We start from the raw sequence: 14,422 nt of genomic DNA on the forward strand, positions 1-14,422 counted from the left end.
GTATTTTTTAACGATGCGATTCCGATTCCGATACCTCCCAAAATACACGATTCTTACGATTAACGATTCCGATTAATCGTCCCACCACTAGTAATAACCCTGTTTAAATATTATAAAAAAAATAAAAAATAGACAACAAAGTTAAAACTTCTTAAAAAAAATCGTTGCCCGGGTGTTTGTAGGTGTGTGTGTTGGGAGGGGGGGTAAAAAAGTTTTGGTAGGTAGGTAGGATCAAACCCGTAGCCTTGTGGCGAAGGTGGAAAATAAAGTGTGAAAAACACCTGACACGTTACCTGCTTGGCCAGCAAGAAAGAGTAACTGAAACACGTTTGAATTTATTTAAGTATTAAAAATGGAATTGACAGATGTGTGCATTTAATGAGGTCAAATAGAAATAACGCAGTTAACTTTTACTGTGGGGCAGTTTTTTGGGGTTTGTTTACCCAACTTTGGCTGGTTTTGTTTCCAAGATGTTGGAGCAGAAGGGGGGCAGCTTCCCATAAAAAATGGATTGTCCAAATTGAATAGCAATTGTCTTTTATATATATATATAGATAACAATGTTTTCTAGAAAATCATCTAAGAAACTGAACATATATGCTGATGATACTACTCTCTATTCTGGTGTTGCTTCCTGCCCATCTACCTCGGATCATTTGAAATATGCAACTAATCTAGAAATTAACTCGAGTTCAGTTATAGATTGAGGTATGAAATGGCTTTTGTTTTGTTGTCTATATTCAAGCATCTGCAGTTGTCATCTGCAGGCTTATTGTTTTTAATCAAGTTCCAGTTTTTGTACAGCTTAGGGTCCACATAGCTGGACCAATTGTATTTAAACTTGATCAAAATATCAGTCATAATTTCAAAGGATTTAATTTAGGGATATCTACATCGAAGGCCAACAAAAAAAAAAAAATGAAAGTCAAAATGACTCGGTACTTGGTCCACATTGTAGCCAATGAAGTCTTGCATTTATATGTATGTGACCATGAATGTTGACTGAAAAGTCATGGTTGAAATTTTTATGATATTTTTAATTTTCAATTTTTTCTACTTTAATGTATAGACCTTATGTCTGATATCATTACCCACCATACAAAATTTCAACCATATCAGATAAATAGTTTGGGATTATCAAAGTATCTATGGCATAACTTTAGGAATATGTCATACAATATGGAGAAGTAATGGTAAGTTAAAACTTTGGTTTATCTTTATATTATAAAGGCAGATATATACAATCTCACTACCGACTTAAGTTCTTGTTTGTAATATAAACGAGATAACAAGTGTTTTTTTTTGTTTTTTTTTACAAGTGAATTTAAAGGTATCTCATTCTTTAAACAAACTGTCTTTTAATGAGATTATTTGTTTTCTTAACCTTTTCGTGAAGGTCAAAGCTTGGCAGTGCATAATTCATTAAACACATTAATCTAAGCAATCAAGAAATGCACACCTGTGTGCTACTGAATTATACGATCAACAGGAGCAAAGAAAAAGTATGCCATTATTTATGGTCTAGACACACTAGTTATATATACCAACTAAATAGGAATTTCTTAATGTTTCGTTCAAGGCTTTCTTCCCTATATTTATAATAAAATAAAAGTCTATCCTTCCAGATTACACCACAGTAAGCAAAAAAATAAAAATAAAAAAGAAAAAAAGAAAAAAGAAAAAAAAAGAAAAAAAAAAAAGAAAAAAGTTAAACTTTCCTGTTCTGTTAAATAATTGGCCTAAATCCTCATGTGTATTTCCCAAAATTGTGGATTAGTTTTTTTTATATTCTATCCACTAAATCTGACTGAAAGAAAAAAGGTGGCCACCCTTTTCACTCTTCTAATTATCTACTTTAACCATTACTCACATCACTGCATTGTTATTAGAAAAGAATCATGGTTAACTCACTGCTATATTTCAAATTATTAGAATATTATTCAGCTGTTCCAGCTACTTGAAACTTATGTTTTGGGTAACTGTATTTCAATGAACATATTATCTGGTCAGATCATAATTAAACGTTTACTATATATCTCTGTTTCATACATATATGCATATATCTCCTAAACTAATGAACAGATCATTATAAATTTTGGAATATATATTCCCGGCAACATGGGCACAATATATATATATTTTTTTTTTTTGTAAACTTTATCATTTAGGGGTGGACACCCTCCTAAACTCACATCCCTCCCAATATTGTTTTTTTTTTTTTTAAAATAAATTAAATACAGAAAAAAATTTACTAGAGGAAAGAATTGCTCTACATCAAATTTCGAATTGCATTAAGTAGTGCATTTCTAAAAAGGATTGATGTGCATGCATGAAGCATAAATATGTTGTTGATAAAATTCTTGACTTAAATTTATTATGAATTATGGAATCCGTGTTCTAGGCAACAGAGTCGAGTATTATGGGCACGTTAATAGAAGTGAATCCTATGCATATAAACACACCTAACTTTATAATGATAGATATAATTTTGTTACTTTATGATTTCAGATGCCATAAAGGATGTCTTCCTATAATTACTGTATATATACATGCACTTAAACATCTGTAAAATATATGAAAAATTCTTTTCACATATGTGAATATTTTTTCTAAAATTAAACCAAGATTCTAACAAATGAAATGGTTAACAGCAGAAATGCACTCAGGCAATACACTGGTCTTTTTCTTTTAAAACTTGTTTTACAGACTTCAAACAAAGAACACTAAGCCAAATCTTAACAAGTCTAACAGGAAAACCTACAGTTTTCACAAGAACATTAAAATATTTCCAATTGTAATTATCTAACAGATAAAGTTATCTTGTTACATTTTCAAAATCAGACCTAAATAATATTAAAGCTGACAAATCAAATTCTGCTTTTTGTAAATCAACTTTTATTGGTTATTGTTATCCCATGTTATTGGCAATATAGCATACTTGGCTAAAGTTTAAAAAATTACAAAGTCCAGCCAAAATGACATACTGATAAAATAAAACTTTTAAATCATCTGAAAATAGAAATCAGCAAAGGAGTTAACTTATTTCATATTCAAATATAATAGTTGTCTATAATAGTTTAATATTGTACCCACAAAATAAAAACAAACAGCGCTTATCCAGTTTTACTTTAATATTAAAACTGTGGGTAGAAAATAAAATAAAACGGCACAAAAAGTTAGATTTACAAAACAGCACACCAAAAATTATGCAAATTTATTAAGTATTTTTTAAACAAGAAAAAAACAACAACAGCAAAATGTGTCTGCCATTTTCTGTTAACATTAATGTCAACAGCCAAGGACACAGCATATGTTAATTTATTATTATCCAAGCTTCTGACTTGCATAAATCATCTTCAGAGTTTTGAGAATATCTTTTCGTCAGAGCTGTACAAGTTGAAAATCTTATTCATAAAAAAAAAAGTTTGAATTGTAAAATACAAATTTTCCTTTGTTGTATTATTTGAATACAGAAACTTGTAAAGTATGAAACTTTACATTTGTTTTATCATCATTTTCTCTTTGATAATAATTCTCCATCTCAAACATTGAGCATACTTTTATTACATCAAGAAATAATATGAACATTATTTTATAATACTTGAAACACACACACACATATGTATACATACATACATTAGAGAGTGGTTGAATAAGCATAGTGAGGGGGGAACAAGAGAAATATCTAGTTAAGAGAGAGATATGGGTGACTTGTTCAATTAATTATAAATTTCAGCCAATTATAATATCTAAAAAGAACCAAGATATTTTAGCATGTATTGTGTTATTGAAATTTATTTATATATATATATATATACACATATATATACATACACACACACACACATATATATCACATACACACACATATATCACACATATATGCAGATATGAAATATTAGGCACACAAATGTTGATAACTCACATTCATATAATCTCATAGTTATATATAAATATAACTATGAGATTATATGAATGCAAGTTATCAACATTTGTTTGCCTAAGATTATATATAAGGTCCAGACTTCGAGTCCTAATAACAGTCAAGCTACGCTGAAAAGGGGTAGGACCCCGAAACATGCATGTACGTAGATTACCGTTTTACAAATAAATAAATAAAAATATTTGTTTACGTCCAAAATAGAAAATGGGCAATTTCTAAAAAAAAAAAAAAAAAAAAAAAAAATGATCCGATCTTCAAGGTGAAGACGCTAACCTCAACATCGTTTAAAAAAACTATGTAAATATATAAACGATAAAAACTAAATAGTAAATCGTTTATGGCATCATAGCATAATGGATAAGACGCTGGACTGAAATACATAAGGGTTCGAGTTCTAATAACAGTCAAGCTACGCTAAAGAGGGGTAGGGCCCCGAAACATGCATGTAACTAGATTACTGTTTTACAAATAAATAAATATATATGCATATATATATATACACACATATATATATATATATCAAGCATCATATGGATTTAACATCTATTTGGCATGCTAGTACGTGTTGGACGATTTTTAGAAATTACTTATCTCTAATCATCTCTTCATCCCTCTTTTTCTCAAATCTATTTTTATTACTTTCTCATGTTTTCATTAGGTTGATGATCATGCTTCTTCAACTATTCTACATCTAACTCAAAAACTCTCATCCATTCTTTCAACATGGCCACACAATTGAAATCTACTCTTCACACATCTCTCTACACTGTCTAGATTCAATCTTTCTTCGAGGACGAACTGCCTTTAAGACTTACATTACACATCCATTGTATCATTCTCTTATATTTTTCTCCATGCTATGCATGTTCTTAACGCTTATTGGTCAAATTTCACTTCCATACATCACATATGCCTGAGACTGTTCCCTTGTTCAACATGCTCAGGTGGTTAGTTAATGAAACAAGTTTCCTGTACTTCATCCACTCCTAATTCTTACAGTCACCCTAGAACCTGCTCCATCCTGTACTCCAATCGTATCACCAAGGTAACAAAACTTCAACAACTTCAATAACTTCACCATCCAGATTTACTTTCTTCCCATTTGCTGAGTGTTCATCCATCTTTCGACAATGTTAGATTTGCATGTAAATTAAATTAAAGGTAATTTTTTTATATTTATATGTTTTCATATCATCTCTATACATCTATTAACTACTTTTAGATTTCAAATTTGGTAGGAATGATACCAGACTTATATAGATCGTTTGAAAGTATGACTCCTCACCCCCACTTCAAGTAATTTTAGAGTAATATATATATATGTGTGTGTGCTTATGATTTTCATGTAATTTAAACTATTAATGAATGATAACATTTTAAGCAAATTCAGTTACAATTGTTGCGACTAATTACAATAATTCTGTACAATCAATAAAAATGCATCGGTTTTGATATAAAAAATTCAAATTTTTTTTTTTTTTTTTTTGCTATTCTTATCAAAACTAGACAGAATTCAATAAAAGAATTTTAATACAAATACTTGGGAACTTCTACTGAAATGATGATACAATGGATATATAATTGAAAGCCTCTGTTCAGTCTCCAAAGACAATGGATACTCCCTATAAAAGGTAGTTGCGTGTATAATTATGAAGCAAGGGTTTCACAATCTCTAACCACGTCCCTCTTGAATCAGCACTGCTAGAGTCCAGTGGCAAGTAGAGGTCCAGGACGATTGGAAACAATGCCGAGATAAGCAAAGATATATAATTAGAAACTTATAGACAGGCTTGGATCTGATGACCTCATAGAAAGAGGTGTTAGAATAAGAGACTAATTGTATGGTTATGTTGAAAGATGTAGAGCAGTTGTAGTAGCAGAGTCAGTTAAACAGGAGGAAGTGATAAGAATGGAGCCAAGAGAAAAAATGAACCAAAGTCTGGTGAGAGATAAGTTAGTTTAGAAGTCAATTTCTAAAAGCCATAAGGTTTTATCTCACTGTCTACCTAACTCGTTAACCCTTATCCTAGAGTGGCCTTTGTGAAGCACTCTTTAGTCTTGGTGGGCAACCATTTAGAGATAGTGTCGAGATAAAAACACTGGTCCCCACCACCTCATTGGATTGGCATCAGGAAGACTATCCGGCCTATAAAAATTTTGCCTCAAAGAAATAACTTCCAAAGAAAACAGACCAATGATAAGTTTGGAAGTCAATTTTCAAAAGCTGTCTAACACATGTCAACATGTTAAAACATACGTTGAACCAATTATGACGGCAACTCATTAAGACAAAAGATTAGAATGGATATTAAACTAATGAATCACATAAACTGAGATTTTATTCTAAAAACATCTAAGTGCGTCATGAGAATTCGTCTCATTCACATTTAGATTCTCACCTTTTCAGATGAGATACAATCAATACGTTTCAATTTAATGGATGATAAAGAAAACGTAAAAAAAATTCTTTTTTTCTACTTTCCCAAACTGTTTGAGATTTATGCTGACATCATTTGCTGCCATTCAGTTGGAGACAAATTATTTACACAATCCCCAGTGAAACTAATTTTTCTTTGTATGTTCCCCCAGAATTTATAGCAGCATTTGTATTTTTTTAGTTAGTTGTAAAAATCACATGATTTTTTTTAAATCATATTTATTATACTCAAGTGAGTGAAACGTTGTTTCTAACCATTTTTGTTTTACAATATTCTTGTCATAAAAACATTTTACTTTTGCTAATTAATTCATTGTAATTTGTAATTAATTGAATAAGTAATCCATATTTTACTTATGTATTCTTCTTGTCCACTTTTACTATGTTGATTTAACTAATTTAGTCCCCCCCCCTCTTTTTCATGTCACATCATCATATTTGGTTTAATGTCCGTTTAAATGCTAGTATCTGTTGAAGGGTTTCTAAAAATTGACTTCCAAACTTATCTCTCTCAGGTTTCTCTGAAAGTTATTTCTTTAACAATGGCAAAATTTTTATAGTAGTATATTTTCAATGCTTGATAGTGATGGGAAGATAAGAAACTAAATACTGTCTGGGAACACATTAAAATAAATATAGGTTTCATATATCATTAAGAGGAAGAAATTTGACGTTGCCTGGGAACAATAACGTTAAGACTGAAAGCTAAGGTGAATGACTTACATTATTATTTTTGATATATTAAAACAAGATAGGAATAGACTGGCAAAGGTGAAAGAGAGGTATGCAAATACAGAGAGAAAGACTGAGATAGGTAGAGGGATTAACCTCTTCTATTTTGGTTTTTATACCGGATAGTGTATTTATGCTAAACAAGTTCAACTATATGAATTAAATAAATTAAAAACGAATATTTAAAATTCTGTGGATCTTATGTTTATCCTAGTGTATATTAGATGATGCCACAAAGGGAGGATGTCATCCACTAATACAGGTGGAGGACATCAGGAATATGTGATGTCACAAGTGATGAAGTAACACAAAGACAATGTGATCCATTAAAACAGAACATAAATGACCCTTTATTGTACTGAACCTTTTATTTAAAATATGAAATAGATTGTTCTTAGTCTGTCATCCATAATGAATAGAGGTATTATTTCTAGTTATACTACCTGTACTGCAGATTATATTCAGCATAATCACAGACACACTGGTTCCTGTTAGATCACTAAAGTTAAGCAACATAGATCCTGGTCAATACCAGATGGTTGACTATTTGAGAATACCAGGTACTGTCTGTAGGAGGATATTTACACCTCCCTGCAAGAACTGCAAAAACCTAACATCATCATCTTCACTGACCAGAATATACATGTGACTGGGGATCACTTATGAACTTATTATTCCCATGCAACATCCGCGTTCGGAATAAACTTGTTCAATCCGATTGGGGAAGGGTACTGAAGATTGCATGTCCATTAACATGTGGTATAATAGATAATGATCAATTCCAATTGACAAATCTTTTGGAGGTTGAAGGTTCAATCCTTACTGCAGATAATAACCAGGAATAACAATATTTAACACTTTTACTCAGTCATAGCTGACAGAATGAGACTAATATATCCCTGTGAATGAAAAGATTTAAATAAAAACTAGCAAACCACCCAGCATTACCTAGCTGTAAGATACATTCAAATATATTTTAATTCATGCTGATTATGTATTCATAATTATAGAGATAATCCCTATTGATTATTATATTCAATTTAATATATAGTAATGAGATCCAATATATATATATATATATATATATATACATATATATGTGTGTGTGTGTGTGTGTGTGTGACTTGGATGCCATCAGCTAGAATCGAAACCAAAACATACAACTCTACCCTCATTCATTAGCTTCTGAGCCATGCATAATACATATAAAATTCACCTGCCATCCCTTTTTAAAATATGGAATCGCCCCCATCACCGAAGACAAGATTCAAGCAAAGAAGGAAGGAAAGCTAAATGGTCCACAGAGTTTTATAATTATAATAAAGATAAGTTCTGGTTTAAAATTCTGTATACGTTCGTGAGTTTGAAAAGATGCACCTGAAGATTACATTGTCGAAACACTGAAGATATCCTTGATGAGAATACTTTAAAAATTATTTAAATTCCACTGATAGTGATATTTCTAAATAAGGTACACAAAAGCTGATAGAAAACAGTCTCATTCACCATCGTCTTTATTATTATGATATTAATGCAGGTGTACCTCGGGGGTCAATCCTTGGCCTCTTATTCTTGATATTCATAAATAACCTTCCTGATAAATCTGTGTCAGAGATAGATATATTTGCCAATGACACCACACTCTATAATAGACATCAGAGAAAAATGAATGTACACATATCCAAGGCAATGGTAGAAATCCTAGAAAACAACCTTCACTCCGCAGTAGAATGGGGGACATAAGTGGATGGTAACATTTAATGCTACTAAAATTAAGCTCTTTTGATCACTAATTACCATGACAAATAACATCCTACCTGAGAGCCATCCTTCAAACTCCTTAGCTTAACATTCACATACAACCATGAATTGGAACAAACACATTGAGGATATTACCAAAGAAGATAGGCTCCCTCTTCCATACTATAAAAATTACTCACATTAGAAAGTATCCTATACTTCTACAAAGCCACCATAAAAAAAAAAAGTCAAATCTAATAGGTCCTGCACTATTGATCAAGCTCCAACCTCTGTCCCATCACCGCAACGTTGCATCCTTGTACCTGTTTACAAGTACTTTAATGGAATGTGGTTTGATAAACTCATAACACTTGTTCCCCCTCAACATACATACTGCCAACTAACCTAACAAACAGCAAAATCCCATCCCTTGGACAGCTGAGGTCTTTAAATGCCGGAAAGCCTTCTACTCTAATAGTTTCTTCTATTTGGAATTCTCTCCTTGTTTCCTACCTACCTGACTGTATTAACCTGCAGAAGATTCAATGTAATGTGAACAGATATCTCACTGCCTAACTCTCCAATCTCCTGTTAGACACAATCCCAAATAGTAGCCGCTTACATCTTAACCAGCAATATGCTTTGCTTAGGGTAAAAAAATAAAAAAATTATATATATATATATATATATATATATATATATATATATATATATATTAGTATAGCTCTTTCTAATAGGATATCGAGCTCTATGTTTGTCCAAGGCTTGTTACCTTTATTTGATCAAGAAATTAGTTTTCTTGAGATAAGGACAATTCAGTCTCTGATGATGGATTTTCTAAAGTCCAAAATTGATAAGATACATTTCAATTACAAAAAGAGAAGAAAAAAAAAATGATGTAAGAACTAAGGAAAAAATATAGGATGATTATTTTTTTTCATTTAATAAAATGCTTGTACCTTCAAATGAATTTTTAAACAGTTTATCTGTTCATTTTAAATTTTCAATTAAATTATTATATCCATCATGAAAATATATATATATATATATATATATATAATAAATATAAATAGAAAAGAACCTTTAGCTAAAAACTAGATTTTTTTTTCCTAAGTATTCGTGTTTATTAATTCCAATACTGTGGACTGATTTTTGAATTTCAACAATTTAAAAATAATGTCATTTGGTTGTTAACAAAAACTATTACAGCAAATATACATTCTTAGCATGAATCCATCCAAGGACAAGTAATTTTCTAGCAAGTTACAAAAAGAAATAACAAACCTTTTACGTCCCTTAAGAATTATGTACGTGTCATTTCCAGTGTAGTTGCTTAATGTCACACAAATTGCTTCAGACAAGACTAACGACTGCAGAAAAATATGGTTATTTTTATAGTAAACTTTCTTTTTCCTACTTACTCAGATAACAATGAAATAAAGCCGACTGATTTATAGGAGAAAAAAAACAACTTCACATATGGTGTGTATACAGAAAGTGACAATCAAAAAAACAAAGTCCGCCTGATATTATCATAGCAGAGATAAGATAGAACTTCCTGTACTACTAAGATATTTTAAACTTTTTCTTTACACACGTTTTTCATATATGTAATAAAGGATTAGCATGAACGGCATTTATTTAATTGGTGCATTAGAAAAAATGTTTTATGGAATGAGTAGATACAATTTTAATCAATAAAATTTGATTCAATATTATGTAGGTAATGGTAGGCCGTCAAAGTTCCAATGCAATTATGTAGTTGAAGCCAAAGTAAATAGATAATTGACTACATCACTAAATGTCTGCAAACTGTACACACCCAATGATATAAACATTTAATTTATTTACTAGCTTTACCTACCTAACATTGCTAGAGAGTCTTTATTTTTTGTCTTTAAACAGGTCATTTTTTTTTTTTTTTTTATATATAGTCTTTGAGTCTTTCTTGTGTAGTCTTTACTTAATCGTTTTTTTTATGTATAGTCTTTACACGGATCCTTTTTTATGTATAGTCTTTACACGGATCCTTTTTTTATGTATAGTCTTTACACGGATCCTTTTTTTATGTATAGTCTTTACACGGATCCTTTTTTTATGTATAGTCTTTACACGGATCCTTTTTTTATGTATAGTCTTTACACGGATCCTTTTTTTATGTATAGTCTTTACACGGATCCTTTTTTTATGTATAGTCTTTACACGGATCCTTTTTTTATGTATAGTCTTTACACGGATCCTTTTTTATGTATAGTCTTTACACGGATCCTTTTTTTATGTATAGTCTTTACACGGATCCTTTTTTATGTATAGTCTTTACACGGATCCTTTTTTTATGTATAGTCTTTACACGGATCCTTTTTTATGTATAGTCTTTACACGGATCCTTTTTTATGTATAGTCTTTACACGGATCCTTTTTTTTATGTATAGTCTTTACACGGATCCTTTTTTTTATGTATAGTCTTTACACGGATCCTTTTTTTTATGTATAGTCTTTACACAGATCCTTTTTTATGTATAGTCTTTACACGGATCCTTTTTTTATGTATAGTCTTTACACGGATCCTTTTTTTATGTATAGTCTTTACACGGATCCTTTTTTTATGTATAGTCTTTACACGGATCCTTTTTTATGTATAGTCTTTACACGGATCCTTTTTTATGTATAGTCTTTACACGGATCCTTTTTTATGTATAGTCTTTACACGGATCCTTTTTTCATGTATAGTCTTTACACGGATCCTTTTTTCATGAATAGTCTTTACACGGATCCTTTTTTATGTATAGTCTTTACACGGATCCTTTTTTTTATGTATATTCTTTACACGGATCCTTTTTTTTATGTATATTCTTTACACGGATCCTTTTTTTTATGTATATTCTTTACACGGATCCTTTTTTTTATGTATAGTCTTTACACGGGTCCTTTTTTTCATGAATAGTCTTTACACGGATCCTTTTTTTTTATGTATAGTCTTTACACGGATCCTTTTTTTTTATGTATAGTCTTTACACGGGTCCTTTTTAATATATAGTCTTTACACGGGTCCTTTTTTTTTATAGTCTTTACACGGATCCTTTTTAATATATAGTCTTTACACGGATCCTTTTTAATATATAGTCTTTACACGGGTCCTTTTTTTTTTATGAATAGTCTTTACACGGATCCTTTTTAATATATAGTCTTTACACGGGTCCTTTTTAATATATAGTCTTTACACGGGTCCTTTTTAATATATAGTCTTTACACGGGTCCTTTTTAATATATAGTCTTTACACGGGTCCTTTTTCATATATAGTCTTTAACCATCTTTTATACCAAATTACCCTTATGATTTTAAGTTAAACTTATTACAGTATCATTTGATTTAATTAATAAATCAAACCAAATTACTATAAAACTATTTTGTTAAGAATGTTTTTATCTATGTATAACATTATTGGATGTAAATGGCTTCTAAATTTCAATCTTTTAATAAATGAGGATTTACTATTATTTTTCAAGTCAGAAATAACTTTTCAATAATTTAAATACTTCCAAATTCCCATCAAATTTTTAAGATTCACAAATTCTTTTAAATAAACAATTATTCACAATAAAACCAAAATTCATTATGGAGGATTTTATTTTGTAATGAAATCATTTTTACAAACGGAATTTTCAATATTTTGTTTTATTTTATGCTATTGCATCTTGATTTTAATATTTGGTCAAAAGTAAATAAATTAAATAGTCTCAGAATTTTACTAGGATAGAAATACACCTTATTTATTGAATAATATTAAACGTTTAACACCTGAGCAAAGAAAAATAAATCAGTATTTAAAAAAAAAAAAAAAAAAAAAAATGCTGTAAAATACCTGTTCCAATGTTGCCTGCTTTGCCAATGTGTCAGCTTCTAATTTTTCTATCTTTCTCATCAATTTATTTACTTGATATTCTTGTTCTTTTTCCAATGTCTGTTCCAATTCCACTTTTTCTTGGCGTAGCTAAAAGAGAAAAGAGAATAAACTTTTTTTTTTTTGCTACAAGTGATTCATAATGCTATACAATTATATTTGTTTTACATGTGTTGTACAGTTTTTAGAAATTGACTTTGAAACTAACTTTATTTCTTGCCAGGTCTTTATCGCCCCTTTCAAATTCATTCTTACCACTTCTGTTTTCTTTAGCCTCCTCCCACCAACTAACCTTACTACCTCAACTGTTCTATATCTAACCCAAGCAACTCATCCATTCTTCCAAACCAAGGAACTCTCTTCTACATACATCTCCCTATATTTTCCAGATATAATCTTATGAGCTTTTTTTTCTCTTTTTTAATCATTTTACTGGGTTAATGAATAAGCTAGTGTTGGGACGATTAATTGGAATCAGAAATCGGAACATTTAGGGATATCATAAAAATACCTATTTTCCGATGTCAAAAACGATTTTTTTTTAATTGTCTTTTATTGAATTTTGTTAAAAACAAAATCTTCCGCTGCTGGTAGTAATGATAAAGTAATAAAGATTTATCGATTTTAAACTAATAGTAAAACTACAATCTGCAGATCATCCCTGACAAGTGTATTTGTACATTCAAAAAAATATCTGCACATAGAAAAAACTACTTCATAGTTAAATATTTAGAGATTTATAAAGAATCAGAATCGGAAATTTAATAAGGAATCTGTAATTGTATTAGAATCATGAAAAATATTGAAATTGTCCCATCATTAGAATAAACACATATGCTACAATACTGTAACCTCTTGAGTAGATAATAAAAACTAAACTTTTGAAATGAAGTGGTAGTTCCCAGGTAGAATTATGTAAGATGATTAGCTAGGATGAAAGTTTCCTTAGGGATATCCCATATGAAAAATAAACAGTTGATAAGTAAGCTAAACCAGATGACAGAACTTGAAAATGGAAATTACATTCAGTTGTTGTCAGAATTTCAATTCCACATCATGTAAGGGTCTGAAAAATGAATGCAGTAATGTTATGAAGATTAGTACAGAAGTAAGTCTATCTATAAATATAAAAGCGAAAATGTATGTATGTATGTGTGTTCGCTTTTTCTGTGTGTCTACAAAAGGCTTCTTTCAGAGAAGCGGTCGGTCGGTTCACAACTTTTTAAAACTTTTTATATCACATACAAATCGTAATATCTCACAGTTAACAACGAAGCTCGCTTGTCTAGTTAATTGGCTCGATTTCGGGAAGATAAATATTCAATATTTGTCGCTCGCCGCATGTGGCTTAGTCTTTTTCCTATAACATCTTGGGGGCGAGGAAAAAAAGCATTCAGCAGTAAATGAAATCCCGCAGTCAAACAGGACCTCATTAACTCATTGAAACGCACACCTGCTAAATCCAAGTAATTAAATAAATTCAAACGCGTTTCTGTTAGCATGTCGCGGTGGGGCAATGGTTAACATCGCACATTTTTTTTTTTTTCACAACTTTGCCTCAACGGTTCGATCCTCATACTTACTTTTTTTTTAAACCCCCCCCCCAACACCCTGGCAACGCCGAGTACCCCTCGCTAGTATATCTATAAAGTAAATAAAACTTAGTTT

The 14,422-nt window shown here is 30.5% G+C and overlaps 1 protein-coding gene across 6 annotated transcripts in view; it reads right to left on the reverse strand.

Annotated features, from left to right (window-relative positions):
- LOC145254860 (coiled-coil domain-containing protein 6-like) overlaps window positions 1-14,422 on the reverse strand; it is a 181,176-nt gene that overhangs the window by 63,320 nt on the left and 103,434 nt on the right. For all 6 annotated transcript variants that reach the window (XR_013863818.1, XM_080113716.1, XM_080113717.1 and 3 more), the window contains exon 3: window positions 12,716-12,844. Coding sequence is in view for 5 of the 6 variants with exons in the window: in XM_080113716.1 (XP_079969842.1) it covers window positions 12,716-12,844 (129 nt within the window). In the remaining variant the exon portion in view is untranslated. The remainder of the gene's footprint in view (window positions 1-12,715; window positions 12,845-14,422) is intronic.

Source organism: Euprymna scolopes, chromosome 30 (genome assembly GCF_053919585.1).
Source record: "Euprymna scolopes isolate OS-2025 chromosome 30, ASM5391958v1, whole genome shotgun sequence".
Taxonomy (NCBI): domain Eukaryota; kingdom Metazoa; phylum Mollusca; class Cephalopoda; order Sepiida; family Sepiolidae; genus Euprymna; species Euprymna scolopes.